This window comes from Crotalus tigris, unplaced genomic scaffold (genome assembly GCF_016545835.1).
Source record: "Crotalus tigris isolate CLP2741 ecotype Arizona unplaced genomic scaffold, ASM1654583v1 scf7180000017831.1706817, whole genome shotgun sequence".
Lineage (NCBI taxonomy): Eukaryota > Metazoa > Chordata > Lepidosauria > Squamata > Viperidae > Crotalus > Crotalus tigris.
Window position 1 is genome coordinate 1,560,165 of NW_024096660.1, and position 23,830 is coordinate 1,583,994.

Genomic DNA, 23,830 nt, shown 5'->3' on the forward strand with positions numbered 1-23,830 from the left:
TCTGGGCATTGTACAACAAAAATAATAAATATCTAAAATCCTTATTAATAAATACTAAAAGCATTAAAAGCTATAAAAACAGCTAAAAAAAATAATCAGGTGTTGAGGAATCTTGGAAAGCTTAGAAGTGATGAGGCTATTCTCACTTTAGGTGTGTGTGAGATTCCACAGCGTGGAGGGTCACAGCAGGAAAGGCCTGCTATCTAGGGTCTGCCAAACGTAGCTCGCTACAAAACAGAACCCCCAACATGTCCATTCTGTTAAATCTGGTCGAGCAGGTGGATGAAATCAAGGAAATATAGTTCCTCAAATAACACGGCCTCCTGCCTTGTAGTTTTTAAAGGTCAATATCAGCACTTAAGTTGGACCGAGAAACCATCTTGTAACCAATGCAGCTCTGCAGCAGAACTGTAATGGGTTCGACCAGATATAAACATAATTGGTTGTATTGCTGTATTTTGCACCAGTTGAAGTTTTTGAATAGTCTGGAAGGGCAACCCCATGTAGAGCTCACTGCAAGTCAGAGCAATAATTGGGTCAGATCTATTTGCCATGTTGCCCAGAAGGAGAGGGAATAAATAAACTGGAGCTGTTCCTTGAAGCTGCCACCCAAGCCAGCAACTCAGCAACGTAGGCTTTTATGCAGCTGCTTTTTCTCTATCCAAGTAGTGCACAGGGAAGAAGGGCACTCTCTCCAGTTACCACATTCTCATTCCCACAGAGGACCAATGGCAGCTTCTCACAAGTAATTTTACCCAGCAGTCAGAGAGATGGCAAAGAATAGCTTGCTCTCCCTACTTATCCTTGGCGGAATAAGGAGTGTTAGGAGGCCCCAGGAGGAAATGGGGGAGGGGGTGTCAAGGGCTGAACTGGCAGGTGCCCCTGCCCCTTGGTGGAGTAGGAAAGCTGAAGCAAGGAGCAGCAGCTGCTGCAATCCCACCTTTCTCCCTTGGCTAGAGAAGGTTTGGCCTGGAACGGGTAGGCAACCTCGGCTCTTTTATGACTCATGGACTTCAACTCCCAGAATTCCTGAGTCAGCATAGCTGACTCAGGAATTCTGGGAATTGAAGTCCATGAGTCATAAAAGAGCCGAGGTTGCTTACCCCGGCACTGGAAGATTGCAGGCCCTGTTCTCTCGTGCAGGAGGTCCCGGCGCTGAGGGAAAGGAAACACCTGTTCTTGGCAGGCCTGGTTACTTCTCGCTGCAAGGGATGGCTTTCCATTTCTACAATTCCTGCTGTCCCAACAAAATCAGGCCGGGTCAGGTGAACCACTCCCTGCTACCATCATCTGCCCACCCAAGTAGCAGCTTTTCCATTTTTCAGCCCGTAGGCAGCTGCCTGGAGTCTTATGGGCCCAGTTGCAGCCTGGAGGGATGAGGCATTTAGCAGGCGTACATCTGCCTGCTTTGGCGGTTGGTACTGCAGCTTATTACAGATGGAAGGTTGCCCCTCCGGAGGGTCAATCGGAGCTTTTTTGAGCCGCGCTGCTGGCCGTCAATCACAAGTGCGGCTTTGGCCCTCCGAGCTAGAGTATATCCCTGCTGCTTAGGAGTCCGGTTCCATCGAGCTTCGCATTCCCTCAGACCGACGCGTGGAGGGATAAAACAGGTCGGGTGATGGAAGGATACTCTACAAAGGACTGCACCATTTCAGATCACAGGCGGCAAGAAAACACGTCGGGGTCGTTTATCTTCGGTTAACCCATGCCTCGGCGAGCCAATAGAGCAGGTAAACTCTTTCTTTCACTTGCTTTTTTCCAAATTGAAAAGAAATACCGTTTGAGACGGAGAAAAGGTTCAGAACTGCTTCCTCCTTAGAACCTGAAGTGGTATGGTCCAGAGCACGCACCATTTCCAGGGTTCTGCATTATTCTGCAACCAGCGCGCGCTCCCCAGCCGGACGCTTTCCTAGCAATCCTCCGCCTTGTCGCCATTTATGGAAAACGGGCGAGACGAGTGGCCGCTGCTGGAATAAAACTCCAAGGACCCCCCCCCGCGCGCGCACGCGCGCGCACGCGCGCGCTTTCCCTCCGGTGGGTTCTTGCCCCGACACTGCCAAATGTATAGCCCCCTCCACGCTGCCGCCCTTGCCCGTTCGCTCCTCCCTCGCGCTCCTCATTCGCCGAGCGTCCCCCTTTCGCCAGAATCCCCCGCGTAGAGTTGTGGATGCTTCTGGAAGAGGAGGGGGCTACCGCGACCGAGTGACTGATTGGAGGAGCGGTCCGGGTGGGAAGGGGGTGGCTGGAGCTGAGCCCAGAGCGCTTTAGCCTTGCATCAGCCTTATCTAGTGGGAGGGCGCCTCCGCCACTGGTTCTGGCCGCCTTCCTCGCGGTCCAGGGCGTGAGTGAGGCGGGCACCTCGTGCATAAAAGGCGCTCCGTGGGGCAAGAGCACGCGGCGGCTAGAAAGAGCTGACCTTTCCCTCGGCCCCCGAGAGGGTCTTGCTGGAGGCATTTATTAAAAGTTCTCTAGCACAGCCCGGCCGGTCCCCCCCCCCGATCCTCAGTTTGGTCTGGGCGCCTTTTCTGATTTGGATTGGATAGCGGTTTCCGCCAGCTGAAGCGACCGGCATGGAGAAACCAGCTGAGAGCCGGAATGGCTTTCTGGAGCCCACGGTGCTAAGCGGCTTCGAGGCTGGAGAGGAAGGTGTAAAGCAGCCTCGGCTGAAGCTCTTCCAGCTGCGGAGCTTCGGGCGGTTCCTGAGGAAAAACTGCATCGTTATCTTGACCGTAACCGGCGTGCTGGTTGGAGTGGCCATGGGCGCCCTGATGAGGCAAATGCCGCTCACCCGGGCTCAAATCACCTACTTGGCCTTTCCGGGAGAGATGCTGCTCCGTATGTTGAAGATGATCATTCTGCCCTTGGTGATCTGCAGTCTGGTCTCCGGAGCAGCCAGCCTGGACACTCGGTCCCTGGGCAAGCTGGGCGGCATCGCCGTCGCCTACTTCTTGGTTACAACCTTGATCGCCTCGGCGCTCGCCGTTGCCTTGGCCTTCATCATCAAACCCGGGGTCGGCGCCGGGGAGCTCAATAGTAAAGACTTGGGCTTGGATGGCGCCATGCCCACCAATAAGGAGACTGTGGACTCTTTCCTGGACCTAGCAAGGTAAGGAATCGGGGGGGGGGGGCTTCCTTCCTGAGGTCTCTAGTCGAGAGGCGAACTTGGAGGAATCATGGATGAGCGTTAGCTCCCTTGTGGGAGGCGAGGGAGGCTGTTACCCTCTTTTATTTTTGGGAAATGCAACTCTCATAATTTTAATATTGATTATGTATGTAGTACTGATGGGAGTTATGGTCCAAAACGCCTGGAGGATACTAGGATATTTGGCTTTTGCAAATTCCAAGTTATTTCTTACCTCCAGGTCTGTCTGATGCTTTTAGATTCTACTGAGTCTGGCTTTTGGGGAAGGTAAGAAGTAGAAGGGACTTACATTGTACTTTGTCTTCCTCCTTTGCTTATAGGACTTCTTTTGGTAAAATAATCTCTTATTTTTATTTATTTAGTTAGTGTGTTGCCTTTGTCTAGAAGCTATTAGTATAAACTTAGAAATTAGTATGTATTCCATCTTTGCTTTGCAAAGAACTTGAAGCTGATGAAATACTAGCAAAAGATGAATGTTGATTGTAGTAATGGAAAAAGTCCTGAATAAGGATATGTGAATATAAAAGGTAGCCAATATAGGATCAGGAAATTAAAATGCCTAATAACATGCAGGTTTTGGGTGTTCAAAATTTACTTAACAGATGCATTATGGTACTGTATTAAGTTTAAAGACCTGGGGCCATTTCATGAGGCATAGGCATAATTTCAGCTTATAGATGTCTATATAGCAGTGGTTCTCAACCTTTTTAATGCTGCGACCCCCAACCGGTCGTAAGTCGAGGACTACTCAACTGGTCGTAAGTCGAGGACTACTCAACTGGTGCAGCACCGTTTGCAGAATGGGACTTTTGGCAGGCTCAGCAGGGCAGAGACAGCCTGGACAATTCCTATTGGCTTTTGAAAGCCAATAGAATTAGACTCTATTCAAGAGAGTCTATTCTATTGGCTTTCAAAAGCCAATAGAATAAAAGGGAGTAGCACAGCTAAGGAAAAGGGGGAAAAAAATGGCGGACTGCGTTGTTTGGCGACCCCCGTGAAATGGTCGTTTGACCCCAAATGGGGTCCCGACCCACAGGTTGAGAACCACTGCTATATAGGAATTGGGAGAAAAGAGAAACATAAACAGAGGCCCTTCAAAGCCAAGGAATATATCTGATACAATCAATAACATTTCTATGCAAAATTCTAATTATATGTAAGATAAGTATGGTATCCACATGTGTGAATTTTTAGGCTTTTGTAGAATTTTAGACTGTTATCTGAGAAAACTCAATCTGTTAAAAGCTTTGCTTTTTTTTTAATCTTTAATTTTTTGGGTTGAGAAAAGTATTCAGTTTATTTCAGCAAAATTGTGCTTATGTCCTGCTCTTATATGGTCTCCCATTCAGGTTACTCATCACTCAGAGTTACTTTGCAGATGTCATGGGTTGCTTATCTTACCTTGATTTGAGGATGTAGGATTGGGTTGGGAAGAAAAAACATCTAGTGGAGGATCCTTTGCTAATTTGATTTGTTAGAATTTCTTACTCTCAATCAATTAACAAAAAGTCTACAACCAGGACTCTACAAAGAAAGCATAGGAGCAATATGAGGACAGTTCACTTCTTCTACATAAAACAGAAACTGCTGATTCAGAATGTGTAGCTTTTGCATTTAAGCTGGTTAAGTATACTCTGAGATTTGAATGGAAAATGATATCAAATCCTGCTTGATATCAAGATGATTAGTTAAATAATTACCAAACATGGTATTGTTGTATGGCATTTAGAGAATAAGCATGCCAACAGACAATACTTATTTGTACATGGATGGAGAAATTCTCTGTGTATCAAAATGGTTAAAAAACTAAGGTACATTGTAGAATAAAGTTTAAAGACCATGTCTATTTTATTTTTTAAACATTTTAAAATTTTTGACAAATTTTTATCCCATTTCCTTGTCAATGTAAACATCACTGTTAACACCAAATTTAGAAACATAGGACTTTTTACTTGCAATTTCTCAGATGTGCATATTTTTCAATACATTCTTTGTGAGAGAATTGCTCTGCATAATTCAGAATAATAAAAATTGAAAGGTAACTATGGGGTTTCATATTGGGAGGTGCATATATGTTTAGTAAATTCATATCAAAACATGAACTAAATGAATTTATCTCCATGGCTCTTTAAAACTTACAAGAAAGATCATAGAGTAAAAGTTAAAAAGAATAGCGAAGCATTTATTAATCATAACAAGGCAGGATTTGAATTTTTGGGTATTTTATTTTCAACAGATGCTCGATCCCAATATGAATAAGGTTGACCAACATGTTGTCTACCTGACTTCTTGTGATATAAAATTGGTGCAAGAATTGAAAGCCCCTGATCATTCAGGATGACTGACTGAATCTGGGAATTATATCAGTAGCAATGAGATAACTCCTCTAACAGCTGTCCTGCTGGTTTTTCTCTCAGGACAAATCAATCACCAAAGAAAAAGAAAACACCTGATGTCTTATCTTTTTACTCAGAATTTACTTGCTTTGTTTCATTAGCTGCTGCCAAAAAGGGAGGATAGTTACCCACATTCCTCACATTTCAGCTTATTATATTTTCCTGTGGGAGAAAAGAAAGAGTAAGATGGGACTTATTCCTTTTGGAGACAGGCATATCATGTCCTATAGCATCAAGTTGCAAACTTATTAAGAACTCTTCGTTTGTGATAGCATCCCCTAGATATGAATTGGATCAAGGTCACAATTTCATATCAGAGTTAAAAATTATAATCCAAACACCTGTTTAAATAAAACAGTATTCACACCTGTGAAAGGTTGGTTGGTGGCATACCAGGCATAGCACGAGAGGCCAGGTGTTCCACATCACCAAGGTCATTTCAGAGTAGAATTCCTTTTGGGTCCATGCCTTTTTGGCTTCTTATATGGCTGAGTTGTGAAGACACTTGCCTCCCACTCAGGTTGAGAGTTTAATCCTTGGTAGTAGCAGATGTTTCTCTTCTAGGGCACAAAGAAAAAATATCTGCTGCAAACTCCATGTAGGTGTCAGGAAGGGAATCTGGCCAGTAAATGCACAGCTACATCCAGTTGCCCTGGCTCTACCTCAAATTAAGGGACTATAGGGTTGTTAAAAAATAGGATAAGGATTCTAAACATCCTCTCCCTACACTTTTGTAGGCCAGAGAAATATTTTTTGGTAGATAGTTGTTAAGGTGTTCTGAAGCTAAGCCATAGATAGCTTTATGTGGATTCAGAAATCATTGGTAATCAAGATAATCAATGTAACATTGCAGTTGCAGCTCTTTCCTGTTCACATCCTGGCCACTGAATTTTGTACAACTTCAATTTCAGATCACTTTCAGAGGCATCCCCATGTTACAGTTCTTTAAGTGCATGGTGAGGAGGGAATGAATCTGCCATCAGGTCACATCCCATGGTGATACATTTAATTTAGCTTTATTTACTAAAGGAAATTGCAGTGAGATGGGCAGCAAACAATTTAATAAATAAATAATGTTTCAAGTTTCTATCCCTCAAAATAAGCTCTTAATTTACCACCAGTTAATTTGGTCAGAAGAATGTTCTTCAGGTAAAAGGTTCTGCGAGTATATATGTATCAGTATTTGAGAGATTTTTAAAATTGTACAATTTGTATTAACTTATTAAATTTATATACTGCCCATCTCATTCTGCAAAGTGACTGCTAGCCAATTAATTTGCAATTTACTTAGAAGGTTTCCAATAACCAGTTCAAGTCAATCAGTTGTTTTCACTTAAAAAATGCTATGTATTACTGGTGTATTATAATAATAGAATAAAACAATATAAAGGGAGAAAAAAGATTGCACTAGTGTATGAGAAAAAATAGCTAGGGTTGACTTGGTACTAAAGTGGACATGTGAAATGTTACCCGTTTAACAAATAACTCAATTAGAAATCTAATTGAGAAAACAAAGGACAAAAATCTTTGGATTATTTGTTTCCATTCCCATAAGCTGAGTCTCTAGCAAAGAATGATCCTTGTGTAAAAACTAACGTGAGACATTGGGGGGGGGGGGATTTTGCTGTTCTGAATCTGCACAAGTCTGAAAGAGATTAAAGTAGTACTTGCTTATATCTAGATCTCTGGATCTTAGTACAGAATTGTATAGAGGTCCTTTTCTTTAGACAGCCACACTTATATTTCCAGCAAATATGGCCTCAATGTCAATGTTCCCTTATATAGTTTTATGTACAATAAATGAAGGCAAAAAATGAAATAATAGATTTCTTAAATAAAAAGATATCAATATGAAGATAGGACATTATTAAGATACTTTATTACAGGTTTGCTTAGGATATTGGGGGAAATTGTAATCACAGATGTTAGGCTTTTCCAAGAAGAATAGGAATGGTCTAATTTAAATTCCATGGAATAAAAGTGAATCTACAAGGAAACGTTAGAAAATCTAAATTATTTCTTTTCATTATTAATAGAGGTAAAAGCATCAGGAAAGTTCAAAATTGCTGATAAATACATTTGTCTAGACCACAGGTCGGCAACCTGCGGCTCCGGAGCCGCATGCGGCTCTTTGAGCCTTCCCCTGTGGCTCCCAGCCTCCTCTGCCTTTGCAGAGAGAGACAGAGACAGGCAATTGCGCTTCCCTGCTTCTGTGTGTATGTGTGTGTGTGTGTGTTTTGTGTGTGTGTGTGTGTGTGTGTGTGTGTATGTGTAAAAGAGAGTGCACTCACATTGTTCTCCGAGGAGCTGAAAAGCTTTCTGGGCGGAGCTCCTCCCTTTGCTGCTCTCTGCAGGAAGCAGGAAGGGCAGGAGAGAGCTAACTAGCCCAGCTAGGCTGACTCAGGAATTCTGGGAGTTGAAGTCCATGAGTCATAAAAGAGACGAGGTTGCCTACCCCGGAGATTGTTGGAGAACAACTTGAAGCTTACCAGGTGAGCAGCAGATGGGGGGGAGAAAGAGAGAGAGAGAAAGAGAGAGAGGGAGGGAGGGGGAGAGAGAGAGGAAAGAGAGAGAAAGAAAGAGAGTGGGGGAAGAGGAGTGGCAGACCAAGGGCAGAGAGGGAGGGAGGGAGAGAGACAGAGAGAGAGAGACCCTTTTGACATCTAAAATGAAGATAACACTGCATATATCCTTTTTTTACCTCTGTGTGTATGTAATTTTATTCTCTTAAAGCATTCTCTCGGTGATCATTGTTTTAATAGTATGGATATTCCCAAGAGTCATATTTTTACTTTTATTTTTAATGTGTGTGTGTGTGTGTGTGTGTGTGTGTGTGTATACACACACACATACACAAACACTCTCTCTCTCTCTCTCTCTCTCACACACACACACACACACACACACCTATAATAAAGATAAAAAAGGATATATGCAGTGTTATCTTCATTTTAGATATCAAAAGGGTTTTGCGGCTCCCAGTGTTTTGTTTTTGGTGGGAAACGGGTTCAAGTGGCTCTTTGAGTGTTTTGGGTTGCCTATCCCTGGTCTAGACAGTTGTGGATTTAGCATTTCCTAATCATTATGGGCAAGTTCATATAGCATGAATTGAATATAGAACTGGAGATCAGACAGCTTACACTGTGCTTCAGACAATGGATCCTCTTTTTGTTCTACCAATCTTTCTGTTTCCTTTTATCCTGAGTGCAATAGACCTGAAAGCTTCTGTTCCCAGCAGTGTTTATAGAATTAGCCTCTAACCTTTGATTCAGACTTGACAACAGATTAGAGCTGTTAATTCTGCAGGTGCATTTTCTGTGATGTTTGGGATGCATGGGTCTGATTTGAAGTTAAACATTAGGATAGGATATTGCAGGATTCAGCTTGCTCTTGGAATGCGCAAACGGCAGTTTTTTATCCCTCTCAGGAGAAAGTTTTCTGTATTTATTGTACTCTTACAGTAAATCAGGTTATTAATTCAGAAATTTTATTTGGAAGTTGATTGGGAACAGAACTGAGTTAAATCCCTCTGATGAGTTTTATTCTCCCTCTTTCCAGTATTTTCTACTATATTCTCTACTATGGTCTTCTATGAAGTATTTTTGTAATAGTACATTTTGCAATTATGGAAATATCCAAGGGCATTTCCTAATACTGCTTGACAGAACTTGGATAAATTAGCTGTATTCAAACAATATTCCCAATTTAGTTACTAAATCGACCTAGTATCTAACTTCACTGAATGCACTGATTGGACAACTAACCAAACAAACTGGATTTATATAAAGCATAACAAAATTAACCAAGTGTAACACTAACCATACTTTCGCAAATGCCTCAACTGGATCTTTACCTGACCAAGTTAGGTAAACTGTATGAACGCAGCCAACGTGTGAATCTCTTTTTGAAATTTTGTTGCATTATTACTTCACTTATTGAAGATCTGAGTTAATCTGTTGATCCTAGAAGATTTGGACATGGACAATATGAAACAAGACAGAACTTCATGCTAAAGATTTATGCAGCCTTTGGTTGGAATTTATCATAGCAACTTCTTGTGACATCCATAATGCACATGTGCACATAAGGTATAATGCTAGAAAAAAACATGCCATATACTGCAGAAATAATCCAAATGAAACATTAGTACTACTCAAAGTAATGTAATTATATAGGATCCCCAATCCATCCATGTTTGACCATCTATCTCAAAAGCAGCTAATTACATCAGTTCATTGATCTCTCAGTTTCAACAAAAGTTTTTCCTAATAGCCAAATACAATAGTTTGCCTTCAGCACTTTTATACACTGTGTTTCCCCGAAAGTTAGACCTAGCCCGATAGTAAGCCTTAGCTTGATTTTTGGTGGTGGGCCTAATATAAGCTCTACTCCAAAACTAAGCCCTAGTTTTGGGGTGAGGCACACTCCTAAAAATCTACGGCGGGGGTAGGGGCGGTGAAGCTGCCCCACGCGCCCCACACACACTTACCTTACTGGTAGGACCATCACAGCCAGGCCTCCCACACCTCGACACCTGTCACACTGCTACTTGACTTCTGCAGCCGATTGTCACTTGTGGCTGGCTGCCATGTGGCGCATTACGCCGATGCGACTTGCGGCAGGACGCCACATGGTGCTTTGCGCCGTTTCTGCTGCTTGCAGCAGGAGGCCACATGGTGCTTCAGGCGGTTTCTGTTGCCCAAAGAGCCACGTAGCTTCCTGCCATGAGCAGCAGAAATGGTGCAAAGCACCATGCGGCGTCCTGCCGGGAGGAGCGGCAAAGGCGCAATGCGCCACAAGTGTCCAGCCACAAGTGGTGGCAAGCAGCCACAGAAGAAGTCAAGCAGCGGTACGACAGGTGTCGAGGTGTGGGAGGCCTGGCTATAGTGGTCCTAATGTAAGACATTCTCCAAAATTAAGACCTAGTGCCTCTTTTGGAGGCAAAACAAATATAAGACCGGGTCTTAATTTTGGGAAAACACAGTAGGAGAGTAATAAAATTCCTACAGCTAGTCAAACATACCCTTGTAGTGATGGATCAGTTGGATCCATACACCTTGTGCTGCTATATTGATAATTTTACAAAGATATCCAAAGAAGGCTTGTTTTCCCTTTATTGTTAGAGGCTCCAGACTCATCTAAGAAATTTTATATTAATTTAGAGAAGCCCTTTTATGCATAATACAGCAAAGTTCTGTGCAGCAGTTGTGAATGTGTAGAGGCAACTAGACATATGAGCAATATCTATTCCATTCAGTTTTGTATGAATAAATTACTAGCTGTAACTAATTATCCATATTTTAGATTATTAGACTTTGTACAGTATACCTTATTTTTATATTGTTAATTTGCTATTCCATAGATTCAACACCTAGCTTTGCACTTCATCTACAATTAATTTTGTGATTCCCCATCTGTTTTTCTTCTTCTTCTGTTCAATGGTGTTCAGATCTCGGAGACTGTCTAGACAAGCTCCTGCAGTCTTCTTGCCAAGGTTTTTCAGAAGTGACTTGCCATTGCCTCCTTCCTAGGGTTGAGAGAAAGTGACTGGCCCAAAGTCACCCATCTGGCTTTTGTTCTAAGGCAGGACTAAAACTCACAGTCCCCAATTTCTAGTCTGGCACCTTAACCACTATATCAAACTGGCTCTCATCTGGTTCTTAAATAGTTTTAATTGTATCTTAGTCTTAATAAAGCACACTTCTGCATTATTTTATTTATACTTAAGTATGCCATTTCTTTATAGTTCTATCTTTTTCAGCCTTGTTTCAAGCTGGTTGTTGACTGAAATAAACTTATCTATTTGCAATGATACGTGGCTTTCCTTATGAATTGAACTTTGCTTATTAGATATCATACCTCTATGAATACTTTACACATTGATATTTGATTTCTATACTGGTACTATAATGTACTGTACACATTATACCTTAGAATTGTATAATGTACTGTTATACCTTAGAATTGTATAGAACAGTGGTTCTCAACCTGTGGGTCGGGACCCCATTTGGGGTCGAACGTCCATTTCACGGGGGTCGCCAAACAAGGCTGTCCGCCATTTTTTCCCCCTTTTCTTTGGCCATGCCCCTGGCACCCAGTGATTTATAAATGGTTGGAGGTCATCACAACATGGGGAACTGTATTATGGGGTCGCGGCATTAGAAAGGTTCAGAACCACTGGTATAGAACTATAGAATATCTATTAGAAATGTATTTAATGTACTTAACAATATTTAAGTACTCACTACTTTTTAAAAAAATCAATTCCCTTCTTAAACAGAGAAGCAGGAATTCTTATTAAAAGGTTGTGGAGTGCTTGCCTTTTTGCACATTCTCATTGGCCAGCTGGATGGAGCCCTAGCTGGCAATGTAGCACAGGCTTCACTCACTTGATGGCGTAAAGCTACTATAGAGAGTAAGAAGGGTGAGACTGGTAGTTGTGTAGAAATATCTTTAGGGCCATAAAGGTGTAACCTATGAATATATGTTTTTCCATTAATGCATAAATGTGTTTGGCATGTTAAAAATAAAATAGGGAAAACAAATATCTGTGACTAAATTTTGATATTAAGATTATTTTGCATTTTTAATTGAAATAATTCACTGATTTACTCTCTATTTTGACCATTATTGCCCATGGATTGCAGTTTCTGTAGTTTAGTAAATTTTGTAGGAAGCGTCATGTGATCACTGAAGAAAACAGTTATTAATAACATTGTTACTTATTCGTAAGATCTTTGAAATGTGCTGTTAAGGCAAGTATGTCTATTAAAGCCTAAAAAATGCTGATGCAATAAAGCACTCTGCCCTGTTAATGATGAACTACTGCTAAATCCTAAAACAGGGATTATTTTATATCAATGTGCAAACAATTAAGATTATAAACTATTGTCAACTCCTAATTTTTGTATTTTTTTTTCCAGAAATTTGTTTCCATCAAATCTCATTGTTGCAGCCTTTCGATCGGTAATTATCTGTGCATCTATTTAAAAATCTGTTCTGGACTGTTCTGGAATCTTGAGATTTCAATCAGAGTTTGATTTTCTATAATGCAGGATATAGCAAAATCTAGGTAGTACAAAAATGTATTTTACAAGAGTCAATCTATACACAATTATAAGAGTATCTAAACCGATACTTGCTATTATGGAGATCTTACCAGTTTGTATAATTAGGAAATTCAAAATATTGAACAAGGGTAATGGAAGAATTTCTCACTGTTTGCAATTTGTTGCTTGAATCCTTGATACTTAAGCAATTTCATGCCTTTCAAAGTCTTCCCTCTGCGTTCTATAAAACTGGGAGGCAATAAAGCATAGAAGGTGTTTGCCAAAATAAGAACCCTTAATCTGGATTTGTAAAATATAAACAAGCTCAAAAAAAAAATGACCTCTGTGGACCTCTTGCTGCCAATTCACATCCTTTTTATTGTTTGATTTAAATTCCCTGACATTTTTGAAACAGAATCTTAATGATTGGATCTTAATCCCACTAATAAAAGTGCCATCTATTTACCCTATTCCTCCACTGCTTAAGATTGAGTTTCTCTTTCTCCCTCTATAAATTGTTCACATTTCGTTGCAGCATGCAGGTGGTGGTGTTCCCAAATGACAAGGAGTTCTTAGGCACTCGCTCCTCTGACCAGAAGGATTTCTGGATCATAGTCTCACAAGCTAAATATTAGCTTTTTGAAGTATCTGCTTTATAAAATTTGTTGAAATTTATTTTAGAAAATAAAATCTAATCCTATAATAAGCTACAGTCCTTTGTATTAAATATATTTTTATTAAGTTGGAATCTAACAAGCCTAAATATATGTTACTATGTTTACTGGCAGCTACAAACTATGTTGGAAGTGCTGCAATCTTCTTATGGAATTTCACATTTAATCTGCAAGTTAACTAGCACTTGACTCTCAGCTGATCCGATTCCATTTTTAGTAATAGGAAATCCTTGTGTTCTGTGATTAGCTGTTTTAAAAGGAGGAACTTTTGCTAGTGTTGCCCCATTTGGATGCAGTATTCTTTTACTACCTGTTCTTTTGTTCCTAGCTTAGTTTGCTGATGCAAAGAGACAGCTCCTGATGACTGAATGTTTTTATTCTTTCGTCCTACCAAAATGCTTCAGATATGCAGGAAGCCTTTAACAGTTCATAGGCACAGGTTTTTCATGCATAAGCAACTTCATTCTATATTTTAAAAAATAACCAAATTGGATCTATAACTTTATCAAAGATGTTGTAATTCTCAATGTTTCACATAAAAGAAATCCAGAAATAGATTTTACAAGACCTATATATTTGTTTAAAAGTGCACCACAACTATTAATAAAACGAATGTTTTCCATTTCAGTATGCTACTGATTATAAAGCCATAGTTAGAAATTCAACCATTGGCAATGTTACCATTGAAAAGGTAAGTAATTATTTTTAAAAAAATTATGTTACTGTTTAGTATGCATGCTTTTGAATTAATCCTTTGAATCATTACAATTATTATTTAACCGGATTCACTTTTTTGTTCAAAATTAAATCTCACTCTTTTCAATGACTAGGCCCAGGATTGTACTTCAGGGAATGTTGAAAAGCATCCGGGGGGGGGAGGGGGGGAATAAGCACAGAAGAAAACTGTCCAGGCAATAGGAATGGGCAACATATGACCCTCCAAATATTAGTGTACTTCAGTTGCTATCAGCACCGACTAATAAAGCTGGTGGTTAGAGATTATGGGAGTTGTAGCCCCACATTGAGAAGACAGCACTTTGCCAAGTATGTCCTAGACTTTAAAAGAAAATGTTTATTCTTGAGTATAGCAAGAGCAGCTTTCTAGTGATATGTATGTAATCAAAATACTATTTTTCATCAACAGTACATTGTTGATTATAAAGAAATAATAAATGCCTCCCTTGGGAATGCCACTATTGAAAAGGTAAGGAAAGGATTATTTTATGAAATATTTTTGTTGGTATATGCTTGCTTTAGGATTAGGGTTTTGTTCCAACTTCTAACTGTGAATGAAGTAAAATAGCTATACTGACCCAGAGCGAAAACCAAAATCCACAACAGAAGCAGTGTTTCTATAGTATCACGTTAGGAGTATGTAACTCACGTTATTTTAGTTCCTTCAAGGAATATTAAGTAACAAAGACTAAGAACAGTAGGAAATAATTAATGAGGCAACCTCTGAATTGTGCGCATTCACGCAATCTTTGAGTCCTTGGATGCCTTCTTGTTCTTTATATTATTATTACCTTTATATTATTATTTCCCCCAAAATAAGACCTATCCCAAAAATAAGAGCTTGATTTTGGGGGGTGAGCTTAATATAAGCCCTACCCCAAAAATAAGCTCTAGTTTTGGATCAAGGCGCCCGTCTAAAAATCAAGCTAGGGCCACCCATGGATCGATACTTGCCTCGCCGGCCCACTTCTTCTGTGGCTGAAGAAGCAGCTTCATTCTGCAGCTGAGAATGGAGCTTGAGCCTGTATTTCACAGCCAGAGGCCTTTCAAGAAGGCCTGTGCAGCCGAGAACCGAGCTATGGATTCAATCTGTAGCTCGGTTCTCGGCTGCACAGGCCTTCCTGAAAGGCCTCTGATGGTGAAATGCAGGCCGGAGCTCCATTCTTAGTTGCAGAATGAAGCTGCTCCTTCGGCCACAAAAGAAGTGAGCCGGCTGGGTGGGGCTGTCAGTGCTGCTGCCGTGAGGTAAGTGGAAAAGACACACACACCCCTGAAAATACGACTTGGTGCCTCTTTTGGAGGCAAAAAATAAAAAATAAGTCTGGATCTTATTTTGGAGGAAATACGGTATAGCCCACCTTGCCTCTTGTGCTCAAGGAAAGAAGAGTGTGACTACTATGGTATACATGGTACTCTCACTTCAATAAGAGTTGGCAAAATAAGCCCTCTGCTGGTAAAATCATACAAGTCTTCAGAGACTTGTAGTTGCACAAAATCTCTCTGTTGTCTCCATTGACAGGAGGCTATCATAGTAAGGCATTTGCCCTTTCTGCACCTGAAAACACATAGAAAAAAAAACCTTACCGGCGCAGAACATACAGTTCTGCTTAGTGGCCAAATGTGGTCACCTCCGCTTGTGTTACTCTAGGAAACAAGAATTGCAGTGGAGGGAAAATGTTATGGACATCAAACAATCCAGATCAATGAATGTTTGGGTCAGAATCAGATAGGTTTGAAGGCAAAAATGAGATCTCTTTTTCACTCCAGAGTCCCTCATTAACTTACAATTGTCAGCTGCTTCTTGCTTTCCTTGAGAGAGGCAGTATGAAGTGGTCCTCCTGCCAGTTCCATCAATGTGTATTTTCTTACTGGAAAAGTATGCAGAAGGCTGAGCCACTCCAGCAGACAGAAGTTATCCTACACTTTCCCAACTCATGGAAGCTTTGAAAGAGTCATGCCAATTCGTGTGTATTCTGTACTTTCCCCAGAATGGGAAGTATGCAACAGCTGAGGCAGGAAGCAACAACTTCTTGTTTCATCTTGCACAGAGCACCAGGAAGCACTCATCCATTGCCCCAATACCTGACCAATGAGGACATCTGTGAAATTAGATCTACCTCCAGGTCATGATCTTGTTACCTGTGTTTTCAATGGCCTTTGTAGCTTTAACTTAAGCAGCATGGTTCCCACTTATTCACATTATTTTTTTCAAATCATGCCTCCAAGGACCCCCACCAACAGCTTTTCTTACAAAATCTCAGAGTTAATAACTATGGAGCTATGAGGGAATACATTAACTAGACCCCCAACCTGTAGCACTACTATGAAACAATTGTTCTCTTTTTATTTTCTCTCATAAGAGTGCATTGTAGCCTTTGGATGTTTAACAATGTGGAATTCTCTCATTTTGGCACCTAGCATTGTGCTGATATATGAAATTTATCAGGGTAGCTTAGAAACGTAGCATGATATTGCTAGGCTGCCCTTGAGTCCTGAATTGCTGTTGCCTGCTTGTGAACAGTTTTTTTTTCCCTAGTGTATACAGTATGTGTTTGGTTTGTAAAATCATCTCATTTGAATTTGTGGATACTCTGAACTTCAGAACAATGTCACTTTCAGTGATACTGAAGTCAGAAATGGGGGATTAGTTCTAGTCCTCTCCACCTGACTAAGTGGCAAAATCTGAGCCTTGTCTCCTGGTGTCATCATTGAAGTAACAGGACCTCTCCCATTTCTACTCTGGGAATCTCTATTTTTTGCAAATTCTTGTTGTTAATAACGTTAGGAACCAGATATTTTTATACCTTTGTTGGGAATATTATCTTATGTTTGTATAACATTGTACCATACCACAGCTTATTTTTATTTTACTAACATGGTGGGAAAATTCCTGGTTCTTTCCAGAATAGCACTTCATTTGTTCCAGCACAGTCTCTAAGCAATCCTGCAATCATAATAGGAACTAAAGCCCATTAACTTCTGAACTAACTTCAGGATTTATAGGATCCCTTGACTTACCTTCTTAATAAACTATACAGGGTAGCATTATAGATTATTCTAGATATGAGCAAATGCTGACTTTCTGACATTGTAGAGAGTCTTCCTTTAAATTACTGAAGGTTATGGTGTTGTCAACTATTTTCTGCAAGATGGGAGAGATGGGTCATTCCCTCCAGTCCTCGAAGATAAAGAGCTCTTAACTGAAGAGCTTTACTCCTTTTCACATTAGTCATTACTAAAGACAGCCAGCCACAGTGAACAGTAAAGGTTTGCATTCAAAGTCAGAGTGCTGCTAATCCAAGCAACAATTCCTAAATTTTTCTGGGTTTTGGGAAAAAATGATCAAAAGGAATACCTTCTTATATGAACAGAAGAAGTGGAAACATCTTCAGTCCTCTGCATGATGTATAGGATCTGGGGAGTGGAGCTCATGTTTGCAGGTGTCCCAAAATAATGTTTCTTCATATTTTATTATAACATCAACATATTTCAGTTAAAGCTCTTCAATTAACACTGTATCTTCTTCACAAGTTTATTATTCTAAAGGCCTTTTGACCTTATTACTAACATCATTTGTTAATTATAGCTGAAAGACATTACACTATATTTCTAAATTAAGTTCATAAGTCTGAACAGGATCTCAATACTATATCATGGTTGAGCAATACTAGAATCAGCTTGGAAGAACTGAAGTCTACCCTGACTATCTCATGCATTTGATTTCTCTTATAGCACATGGACAGTAGTTCCTTGTGGTACAAACATTGGAAGGGAAGCTCCAAGATATATTTCATTCAGTGACGTGACAATAACATAAATGTTATATACCAGGGGTGTCAAACTGCCGGCCTGTGGGCGGACTGCCTCATACGGAGGCCGTGCCCACCCCAGCTCCGGCAATGCAAAACAAGTCGCGATACATTGCAACATGTCACGTGACGCGGCGAGTTTGACACCCGTGTTATATACACTAATACTTTGCCTTAGCTACTTGCTTCTTTTTTCTCTTTTTTAAAATAGTCTTTTGACTATTTGGATAGCTCTATTGAATGCTATTCCTTCAATTCCCATTAACAAAATAATCAAACTATATTTTATTCTTACAGTTAATTATCTCTTTTGACTTGGTAGACAATATAAATGTGGAGAGGAATGTGGAACAAAGATAATTCTCCCTACCACTCCCAAACTGTATGGATTTTATATGCCTAGATTCTATTTAGCCATGATTTTGAATGTGTGTAAGGGGCGTATGTGTGTCAGTTCCCTTAGTTCAAATTTCCCAAACCTATCCTCAGTCAACAAACATACTGTAATATCTTTCTCTTGCACATAAAATGATGTGGAAATAATTATTTGCCTTTGTAGTCTGTGCAAAATATTTGAAGATAACTAGATGGTATCAAAGACCACTTTGAATAAACAAGTAATTTAGGTAAATGATATTTCCTCCTTACAAACCACACGATAAATTGAAATGCTCGTATCTTAAAAATGTTACATTATAAGTACAAAGTATGTACTAATCTTAAATACACAATGCTTTTAGCTCTGTGTCAACATGGAAAATAATGAGGATCCAACATCTTCATTCTGAAGACTCTTATGAAAATTATCTCTTCTGTCAAAAGATTATATCTGCGTTCAGAGAAGAGTTTATGTCTAGTGGGTTTCTCTTTTATCATATTCTGGGTGCTGCTTCCATTCGTTTGTTAACTACAATTAATATCAAAAGGGAGATCTAGCTTCATATAATTGGCACACCACATTAAAACACTTAACCATCTGACTATATGTATCTCATTCACAGTTCCCTGTCGGCACTGAAATTGAAGGCATGAATATTCTGGGGCTTGTACTCTTTGCTCTGGTTTTGGGAGTAGCTTTGAAAAAACTTGGACCTGAAGGAGAAGAACTCATTCGCTTCTTTAATTCTTTCAATGAGGCAACCATGGTCTTAGTATCTTGGATTATGTGGTGAGTATTCATAATACTACTGCAGTCTGAAAAACTTCCCAGCGTTGTGCCAGTTTAAAATACAATTTACTATATACGCTACCTTCTCTTCAACTCTAAAGTCTGAATTAAAGGGTCTTCATAATCTGTAGTATCTAATTTGAGAGGGACAATTACCAGCTGACTGACTGTCTAGCAGAATCTAAGGTCAAATAAAAGGTGGTCTATATACAATAGGTTAAGGAGAAATGTTCTGCCTCTTTATTATGTACCTCCCTTTATCAGACATGGAGTATGAGCCACTAATTTGATACTTGGGAGGAGCAGTGTATTAAATACTATGTAATCAAATATCCGGTAGGCCTTTTTTTGTGGGGAAAGTCTATAACTTCTCTAGCTTATCTGAAACTAAATTCTTCATTGAAAAAGATGCTCAGAAACACAGTAGAGATCTCTGCTGGTTGCATTACATTTTTACAGGCAGCATAAATATTCAATTATTTAAAAACCCAGTTCATATATTCAATAGTTGGATTTCATTTGCACCCCCATTGGTTATGTGGCTATATTAACAATCTATTTCCATATCTTTTGGATTTTAATTGTGCAAGCCTAAACATGCTTATTCAACATTTTTACCGTATTCCAATAGCATTTGCTTCTTAACAAAGGCATTTAGAATTACTCATTTATTGTTTATGTAATGTGTACAACATTATTGTCATGGAATTTTAGGGAATTACCAGTTGTGCATCAAACTGTTGTTTCTAGGAAGGACATATACCCTGCTCTGCTGAATCAGCTAATTCTAACTTCCTTCTGCCAGTGTGACATGGAAAGTTGATATAGAAAAACGAGCTGCTTAAATCAATCAACCACACCCCCCCTCCCTTGATATATATATATTGACTCAGGAGGGTTATAGATAGGTTATTGACCGGTCAAGGCCTGGATTTCTCTCATGTCCCTTGTGCAACTGACCTAAATATTTAGCACACGGCAGATTTTTCTTCTCTGATTCAGCTCTGAAAAGGCCAGCTGATAGGTAGGACTTGCAGTTAATCATACAAAATCTCTGCAGAATGAAAGGGTCATGGAAGCTGAAATTGTGCAAGAAGGTACTGTTGGGACTCTGGCAAATTCATTCCTCTTCATATCATACCATTTTCAGAGAGACCTTCAGGTGTTGCTTTGTAAAAAGAAGTTTTCTGTTTTCCTGAGCAGGAAATGAAAGTGGTAGCCAGACTCTTAACTGAAATGTTTTTAGTCAGATCTTCTATGGCTATTGCCATATAGATACCCATTTTTTTAAAAAAAAAATTGGTTGGGCACTTTGGAAGATTTTTAATTAGCCACCTTTCTTTTACTTTTTATTCTAACCACTTAAGATTTGTGACATTGGCTTGGCATTGAGAGCATTTGCACAGTTTTTGAAATTGCTGAAAGCTGTTTAAGAGTCTGTGTTAATAAAAATGGAAGACTTTGGAAAACTGTGCAAGCAATGGCTTTCAATGCAATCAGCCATAGTATCTTACTGGTTGGCCTACAAGAATTTGAGACTGTAGGCTCTTTTTTGCAGTGATTCTGCTCCTTCAGTCAGTTGTGGGGTGTGCCAGATTGGCCCAATGGCATATGTGGAATGCCACAGAAGTGATTTTTTGGCATTTGGTGTGTGATATAATCAATATGTTGATGATATACCAACTTTACATTGTCACTTCTGGGGCATAGGAAGATGCTGTTGACATTGTATGTTGACATCCAAATGTCTGGAGACTGTAAGAATCTGGATGGGAGAGAACAGACCAAGCAGCTAAACAGCTGAACTAAAATGAGTTGCTGTTTGGACATTAGGGCTATCTGTCAGGTACCAGTGTTGTCTCTGAATGGCCAGATACATTATTTGGGTGCTCTTCTACACTCATTGCTTCTTGTAGAACAGCAACCATGCTTTTCATTGCCACTCAATTGGTTGTCATTCAAGCCACCATCACATCACTGCACAAATTCCTCAGACCAAGAACCAAAAGTCAGGCAATTGTGGTGCTTTTTTTGCCCCAGGAAACCTCCACAATATAGATGTTAAATTTCCATCTGTCACATGCTTCTGTCCTTCCATACTCAAAAGCAACTTCTGTCCACTCAGCAAAATTTATTTGGACCAAATTAATCTACTGTTTCTTCAGCTTACATATATTCAGCCCCAAAGCGATAAAACCGAGTCTTCTGATTTGATCATTTTGAACGCATTCACTTCTCTGCTCATCCTAACATATTACTTAAACCATTATTTATGAAAATAGCCCTCATTCACACCATCATCTTTTGAATATGAAATACATATTGTGTTCACTGCAGATTCTTTAATCAATCTAATTGGTTCTCTCAAGGATAGTAGCAAATGTGCAGATGAATGTCCCACAAAAGAAAAAGAGATAAAAATTCAATTTACTGAAGGAAATTTTATACGACAGTGTGATGCTTATTCTTTATTGAGGCCCATAGTGCGGGTTTCAGAAATCACTGACTTTTTCATTTTCATTTTGTCAAAAATTAGAACGTTATTTAGCATTCAGTGTAACATTCAGTGCTTCCTTTTCAGGTATGTACCACTCGGCATTACGTTTCTAGTTGGAAGCAAGATTGTGGAAATGGATAATATTATCCTGCTGGTGACAAGCCTTGGAAAATACATCTTTGCATCAATTCTTGGCCATATTATTCATGGAGGGATTATTTTACCGCTTATTTATTTTGCAGTTACACGCAAAAACCCTTTCACTTTTCTGTTAGGTCTTATAACTCCTTTCACCACAGCGTTTGCTACTTGTTCCAGGTTGGTAGATTTTTGCTTCTATTTCTGAAATGAGGACAACATTGTTTGAATTTAAAGCAGTGGTTCTCAACCTGTGGGTCGGGACCCCATTTGGGGTCGAATGACCATTCACGGGGGTCGCCAAACAACGCAGTCCGCCATTTTTTTCCCCCTTTTCCTTAGCTGTGCTACTCCCTTTTATTCTATTGGCTTTCAAAAGCCAACAGGAATTGTCCAGGCTGTCTCTGCCTTGCTGAGCCCGCCAAAAGTCCCATTCTGCAAACGGTGCTGCACCAGTTGAGTAGTCCTCGACTTACGACCGGTTGAGTAGTCCTCGACTTACGACCGGTTGGGGGTCGCAGCATTAAAAAGGTTGAGAACCACTGATTTAAAGTAATGTAACTCGATGGATTTTCTTGTAAAACAAGGGACTCTATGTTTACTAAAATGCGAAGCAGACTTTCAGAATGGGGTGTAGATAATCTATGTCTCTATATCAGTGCTTCTAAACGTTTGTGTGACGGCGACCCCCGTCACACAAACGCTCTGCGCATGCGTGGCGCCGCGCGCATGGGGGGCCCAATGCACGGTGCGCATGCGCGGCGCCCCATGTGCGCGCATGCGCCGCCCTGTGCGTGGCGTGCATGCGCACTGCCGCCCCCGTGCGTGGTGTGCGTGCATGGCGCCGCGAAAAATGGCGGATTGCCACCTTTGGCGACCCCCGAAAAATGGTCGATCGACCCCAAATGGGGTCGCGACCCATAGGTTGAGAACCGCTGCTCTATATGGTAAAATATGGCTCGATGGCAAAGGTTTTAATGACTATATTATTGTGTCTTATAGGGTGGGGGAGAGAGAATTTGAGAATATTAAGGTGGTGGACTGTAAAAATGTTTCTTTAAACCAGACATAATAGAACTTGAAATGGATATAATAATAAAAATGTAGAATAAAACTCCCTTTTTATTTTTTCTCATCAGATTCAGGCATTTGTTTTGGAAATGAATAAAGTAGAATCTTTTGTCCTAATTTTCAGGAACAGCACGTATCTGGAATGTTACATTATCTATTTAGGCTGACAGACAAATACTTACATTTTGGGCTGCAGGAACATTGCTGGACTTGATGTTCTTGTGCTTCTTCCTTGATCACATCTAGCTCTGCAACTCTTCCATCAATGATCAAATGCATTGAAGATAACAACAAAGTAGACAAAAGAATTAGTAGATTTATTCTGCCCATTGGAGCTACTGTGAATATGGATGGAGCTGCTATTTTCCAGTGTGTAGCTGCTGTTTTTATTGCTCAACTGAACAACGTTGACCTCAATATTGGACAGATCTTTACCATTCTGTAAGTGACAGTATCAGCTGCTCTGGTGCATCAGAAAAATCAGAGAAACAATTTGACTCTTTCTAGCCTGCCACATTGCATTTTGGTTGAAGCATTATTTACAAATCATGTCCTTCAGGGAAATGCCGAAAGGAGTTGCACTTTTCTCTTTTGAAGGAGATTATAGTTTATTGTGATGTAGAGAATAAGAGCCTAAAGGGATATTTGGCTTGACAGTGCTGTGGATTGCAATGCAAAACGAAGCAACGACTAGATATGTCATTAAGTCACTTCTGAATATGATGCATTTTAGTAATTTAGATCAGTTGCATGCCCAAATGGGAAACTTTATGCAACCACAATTGAACTGATTTGCATGATGTACAATGGCAAGTTGGAGTTACTTTGGAAAACAGCCTATCTCCAATGTGTGGCATCAGTAATATAGAATGAAAGAAAATTCCCTGAGTACAGAAGAATAAACTTCGCATGTGATTCTGTGTTATTTTAATGCATATATGAAGTTTCAGCATAGCCAAAAATAATTTTATTGACAGGGTTACTGCCACTGCTTCCAGTGTGGGAGCTGCTGGAATCCCAGCTGGAGGAGTTCTAACCATAGCTATTATCTTGGAGGCTATTGGACTTCCCACAAATGACATCTCTCTCATATTGGCTGTGGACTGGATTGTGTAAGTATACAAATGTGTGCACATTGGCTCTTGGATATG

General features: G+C 40.2%; 1 protein-coding gene across 2 annotated transcripts in view; it reads left to right on the forward strand.

Annotated features, from left to right (window-relative positions):
* The first annotated feature begins 1,138 nt into the window (after window positions 1–1,138).
* SLC1A4 (solute carrier family 1 member 4) overlaps window positions 1,139–23,830 on the forward strand; it is a 30,150-nt gene continuing 7,458 nt past the window's right edge. The window contains exons 1-8 of one of the 2 annotated variants that reach the window (XM_039343037.1): window positions 1,139–1,730; window positions 12,462–12,504; window positions 13,890–13,952; window positions 14,406–14,465; window positions 18,807–18,973; window positions 21,555–21,788; window positions 22,926–23,120; window positions 23,657–23,791. In XM_039343037.1, the coding sequence (XP_039198971.1) occupies window positions 18,834–18,973; window positions 21,555–21,788; window positions 22,926–23,120; window positions 23,657–23,791 (704 nt within the window). In that variant the 5' untranslated portion in view covers window positions 1,139–1,730; window positions 12,462–12,504; window positions 13,890–13,952; window positions 14,406–14,465; window positions 18,807–18,833. Of the gene's footprint in view, window positions 1,731–2,046; window positions 3,107–12,461; window positions 12,505–13,889; window positions 13,953–14,405; window positions 14,466–18,806; window positions 18,974–21,554; window positions 21,789–22,925; window positions 23,121–23,656; window positions 23,792–23,830 lie in introns of those variants that run through there. The other variant, XM_039343035.1, reaches the window with a different exon arrangement.